The following is a 5,793-nucleotide window of genomic DNA, read 5'->3' as shown; positions in this document are numbered from 1 at the left end:
CTTTAATTTGTCTGTAAATGCAAAAACATTAACTGACTTCAGTATGTATTTCAAGGACGTAATCCAATACTACTATTGTCAATTCAGTCCGGTGTCCGCTTAATAGACGCTTTTAACAATAGAAATTAGCCAATTACAACTTATTTTAGTGCCCGCATCCGCCAGTCCGTTGAACAGAGGTTCGTTATAACACAGGTAACCCAAGCTCGAAATATAAGCATCGGCGAACATCGACATTGTTGTATAACATTCGAAATATAAGGATTTATATGGAAAAAAAACCTATCGTTACCGTAACCTACGAAAATTAAAGGATTTCAATAAAAAACAGCTTACCTTGCATAAAATCTGTGTTACATCTCTCCTGTGTGGTCGATGGGCCGATTTATGGCCGTTTTATGGGTTGTACTGTAAACGTTTTTTTATATATGCCTTCTAAAAGTAAAAGTACCACAGAAATTCTAATTCACAGTGTTGTTAGCTCGAAGTTGGACTTCTGTAATTCTCTTCTTTTTGGTGCCCAAAAACGGGACATAGTTAAGTTGCAGTCCCTTCAAAATGCGGCTGCTCAAATTATAGCGGTCTCAAAAAACGAGATCACATCACCGAGACTCTAAGAGATCTTCACTGGCTTCCTGTTGAGGAGAAAATTGTTTTTAAAATAAATTTAATAACTTTTAAAACATTGATTGACTTCGGTCCCCGTTATCTTGATAATATTTTAAAATTTTACCATCAATCAAGGACATTACGGTCATCAAGGGATCATTTACGCCTTGAAGAACCAAATTTTAACATGAAAACTTATGGCCAGCGAGAGTTTTCCGTTGCTGCCCCCGACTATGGAACAAGCTCCCCTTTGAAATTCGAGCATGTTCTGATGTTAATCTTTTTAAATCTAAGTTGAACAAGTTTCTTTTTAAAAAGGTATATGACATTTAGTTTCATCATATTTGTTTTTGTTTTCTTTCCTTTTTAAGATGTGTATGCTATAAATTTATATAAAATTTAAATTAATATGTACAGTAGTGTTAGATGTAAGCTTGCGATTAATGATATTCTTATGTCCTTTTTTACATTGTAAAGCGCTTCGAACAGCGATGTATAAGCGCTATATAAATTCCATTATTATTATTATTATTGAAAATGGAACGGTCTTAATTTGGATGGACAATCCGCTTGACTTTATCCATCTGTTTTCCCGTCAATTCTGACGGATTTTGGAGACGGATTATCCGTCTCTAGTGTGAAAACGGCCACTGTCGTTTTTCCAATCAGTTTGAAAGGAAATTCTAAACGCATTACCGGAACTTCGCCAGTCATATAACAGGGGGCTCGGAACAAGGATCTCGGCGCTCCTTCGCAGACGTTTTAAAACCGGGGTTAGATCACAGGGAGCCCACACAATCTGTGTAATGTAAATAACGTCCTTTTGCCTAAATCCTTCAAAATCGCACAAAAAAACCGCTTTTGAGGCAAAAGGAAGACGATATACCACAGGTAAGGTAATTAAACGATCGATTTATATACATACTTAGCGATGTATCGCCGTAGGTGAAGCAAACAGTAAATCCAATACATTTACCACAAAATAACAATCGTTTACACACACACAATGTGTGGGTGCCCTGAGGTTAGATAACATCTGCGATGCAGGGTACTAATAATAATAATAATAATAATAATCTTTATTTCTTAAGATAAAATCACATATCCTAAGTTACAATATAAACTCAAAAAACTATTTACATATCATATCTAAAAATTATTCTGTTACTAAAAACGTTCTTAAACCTGTCAGTGTAGATTCTAGGGACAGAGACTGACGTATTTCTAAGATTGTACCTCATGTTCTTTTCCTTAGGTAAAAACTGGAAGAACGGGCATTCGTGGTCATTCGATCTTTTTTTGTAGAGTGTCTTGTCCGCCTTCTCTAGCAAATCCCTGATATTTACATTCTTGGACATAAACTTTCTTTTCATACACCGGTCTAAAAAATTCTGTATTACAGAAAGGTCGGAATCTGAGGCACCATAAACAGGCAAAGCGTAAGAAAAATTTGGTAAAACTATTGCGTTAAAAAGGTGATCTACTTCCTCCTGGGACATTCCTTCCTTACGTAAAGATCCTAATACGAATAATGACTTGTTCGCCTTAATTACCTTCGCACGCACATGACTACTGTATTTACAATTTTGTTGGAAAGTAACACCTAATATGGATAACTCTGCGCACTGCGGTATGTTACTAACTAGCGCGATGTCCTGACTGAAACCTTTCTTACGGAAAATAATCTCCTTGCATTTTGTTGGATTGCATGTCATGCGATTGCGGCTGGACCAGCTAAGAAACTGATCCACCAAGTCGGTGCGACACTGGCCGTTTCCCCAAAAAGGGACGATAATTGTAGAATCATCAGCATATTTAAACAAGGCTGGGCGACCTTCTAGATTGATCTCCAAGTCATTAATAAACACGTTAAAAAGATATGGCCCACTGACACTACCTTGTGTCGTACCCCTATTGACCTCACGCCACTGTCCCTCAAAACCGTTATAAACTACTCGCTGCTGGCGTTTCTCGAGAAAGCTTAAATACCAGTTCACAATAAGGGGATTCAACGGCAACTGCCTAACTGTTCCGATGACGAGGTCTAAAAAGCCTTTGACAAATTGCTCCATAAATGTCACCGCCGTTCTTGATTCCACCAAGAGATCAAATTTCTAATGCGATAATCTTTTTCATTACATCTCCCCATTGCTACCCAATATTCTGCCATATCTTTATACACTTTCCTTTCAAGCTGAGTCTTCGAGAAGTACGATTTGCAAATATCACACAGGGACAAGTCCATGTCATTAGCAGTGACTTTAAATTTTTTTCGCCAAGCGAAATACTCATTGTAAGCCGTAGCGTTTCTGTCCAGATAATGAAGGTATTCCGCTAGCTCTTTCACAGTTTTAAAGTTCATAACATTGATATATGACCCAGGGATGGCCAGTTTAGTATAATTTGCTCCTCCCAACACAACAGGAACAACATTTTCATCACCTGAAACACAAAAATTGATAGATAAAATGGGAGTTCAGAAGTTAGAAGTGAACTGGAAGGGGAGAGTCTATGATGTTATGATTTGGTGATCACGTTAGTAATCCTAGGAGTTTGAAGAATGAAAATTGTATCCCTTGGGGTGGATTTCCACTGTCGGGTAACTTATAGGTGCGTACGTGCGTAAAATTTACGCTCACAAATAAAATAGAGGCAAAGCATGAAAGGTCGCGTGTACATTTCGTTTGCGCGGGGCTTTAGGCAAGCGAACAGCGTTCGCTTGCCTAAAGCCCCGTGCAAACCGACGCAACATTGTTGGTCAACAACTCCCAACATTGTCGAATGTTACATGTTGCGTCCGTTTGCACACCCTGTTGCATGTTGTTGCGTGTTGTTGGCAGTTTTTCGAAAAGTTTGAAACCAGTCAAACTTTTGACCGAACAACTTCCAACATTTCTGATGTTCTGGGATCGCCGAATCATAGCGCAACAATTTTGGATCCGTTTGCACAGCTCTTCCAACATAATTGGGGCCACGCAAACACATTACACATGGTCTCTAAATTCTTATGGGTTGTACCCTTCCCATGATGCACTGCAGGTCTTAACATTGGTGGGAGTTGTTGCATTCGTTTGTACACCACTCGTGCCAACACAGACGCACCACAAACTCCCAACATTGAGTGACTGTCAAAGTCACCAGGTGTGGTAATGGCTTCCCAACAATACTTAGACTGCAAAACAGTCGGTTTTTTTTGCTCAAAATCAGTAAAGAAATCGGTGAAGCGTGGCGAAAGAGTCTTGCGCGCGCGAAGCGCGTGAGCCTCACACGCCCGTAGGGCGTCTCTCCCCAGTCTCGCTCTCTGTTTCAGCCTCGTTCCAGACCTTTTGTTTGACTGCTCGCGCGTACTTGAATATGCAAAAATACGGACTGTTTTGCAGTCTAAACAATACTCTGAATTATATTCTCTATTCTGCGGTTCTAACTCCCGTGTCCAGCACTTTCTAGATAATCAACAGTTTTATTCGACAAACAAAAAACGGAAATAACATTGCACATTGGTTTCTGGGAATGTAGCAAGAGGTTTGTTAGGTTGTTGGGTTTTAGTTCTGAGCCCTTGAGTTATTATAATTATTAACATGTTTATTAGGGTTTCACGGGTCAACGGGTATATTATTATTAGACTTTCAAAAGAAGTCCTTCGTCCTCGCTACTTCGTCGCTTTCTCGGCCTCTTCGCGGCCTAAAAACCTGCCAGAAAGGTCACCCCGTCCGCAAGGAAACTGGTTAGATCGACTTGGGGCAAGTATAAACGGATTTATGGTTCTGGATTCTTGGTTAGGTTTTTACATTTGTGGGTTTACGTGTTTATTGGGTCTCTGATAGGCCTGTGTCTAGGGGGCTCCAAACAATAGCTTATAAATTATGTTATTGTGACAAGATTATTTATGACAAGAACATTTCCGATTATTTTTTCTAGTGGGATGACAGCGACAACTATGTAGCGGACATAATTAATGAAATACGCACAAATTACTTTGAGCATATACTCTAAAAACTAAACAATTCTTACCTAAGCGTCCCCAATACTTTTCGGTGATGTAATCTTCGCATAGTGCATTCTCAAGTGAGAGGTAAAATTTGTATTCTTTAAGACACTCAACGGAATCTGAGCAAATTCTATTTTGGCCAAATTCGCTGGAACAATCGCCAAATACATGAACGTCGATATACCGTCGTATCTCATGAACAAAAGGCTTTCGAACAAGTGGATAAACGCAGTTCGAAGCTATCCATGCCACAAGTTTTGATTTTCCTTTAGTGTAGTCGTGAACACCAGGATTTTTAGGGTTTATTGCATCATTTGGATATATTTTCTCATAACGTCCATACGGGCTCCACAGATCCGCATCGCTTCTGTAGCTCCATATCAAATTGAACAAATCGTCGAGCAGCGAAGGGTCAGGAGAATTGTTTGGACTTTCCCACGAGGCATAAACCCAGTGCTGCGAAGTAGGTCTGTTTTGTGAGAGCCATTGCAGAAAGAATTCGTCTGGCATATTTCTAGCGTGAAACAGAACCAAGTCGCTCTCCCTAAACCGCTCTTTGTCGTAAGTAAGAATACATTTCCCCTTTGCGTGGTCCAAGGTACAGACGCCACTATCGTTACTCCATATCCACTTTTTCTGCTCGAAGAAGTCGGTGTAAGCTAGAATAAGGATGCTTTTTCGCTCACTGGTCGGGCGCTTCCGTTGAATATCGAAAAGATGTGGTGTTTCCAGTGTTTGTGAGTGCGACTCTACTAGCTTGAAACCTCTCCTACGATGATCAAACGCTGTCCATATCGTAAATACGATGAAAATTACCACCGCAAAAGCAAAAAGGGAGAAATATTTCTCAAGTTTAGACTTCATTTAATTTTAACTGTATATTTTCTCCTCTTCGCAACAATATTCACTTACTTACTGATTTCATCTGATTTCATCTGATTTCATCTATACGCCACTTGCACCACAGGTAACCCAGGCTCACTAACGGGTTTTTATACAACCACAGGGAGCGCACACAATCAGTGCGTGCGATTGTTATGTAGATCCGCGCGCGACAAAACTATAAACTCGCTTTCGCGAGGAATTACAGTATACCTAGTAAAAAACATTAAAGCAAAATGGTCTAAATCAATATTGGGAGAAATTATTATCTTCCAGGAACGTGATTTTGTCTTAATCATTAGGTATAAAGTTAG

At 39.6% G+C, this 5,793-nt stretch overlaps 1 protein-coding gene across 1 annotated transcript; it reads right to left on the bottom strand.

The window, feature by feature from the left end:
* Nucleotides 1-2,652: 2,652 nt before the first annotated feature.
* LOC140952039 (alpha-(1,3)-fucosyltransferase 7-like) lies at nucleotides 2,653-5,497 on the bottom strand. The gene is made up of 2 exons (XM_073401447.1): nucleotides 4,621-5,497; nucleotides 2,653-3,051 (listed from the first exon to the last, which is right to left on the bottom strand). Exons 1-2 carry the CDS (start codon nucleotides 5,459-5,461, stop codon nucleotides 2,687-2,689), a joined length of 1,206 nt encoding a protein of 401 aa, XP_073257548.1. The 5' UTR covers nucleotides 5,462-5,497; the 3' UTR covers nucleotides 2,653-2,686.
* Between the last annotated feature and the right edge of the window lie 296 nt (nucleotides 5,498-5,793).

Source organism: Porites lutea, chromosome 11 (genome assembly GCF_958299795.1).
Source record: "Porites lutea chromosome 11, jaPorLute2.1, whole genome shotgun sequence".
NCBI lineage: Eukaryota > Metazoa > Cnidaria > Anthozoa > Scleractinia > Poritidae > Porites > Porites lutea.
The sequence above is the reverse complement of the archived record's forward strand: the minus strand, read 5'-3'. Positions and strand labels throughout refer to the sequence as shown.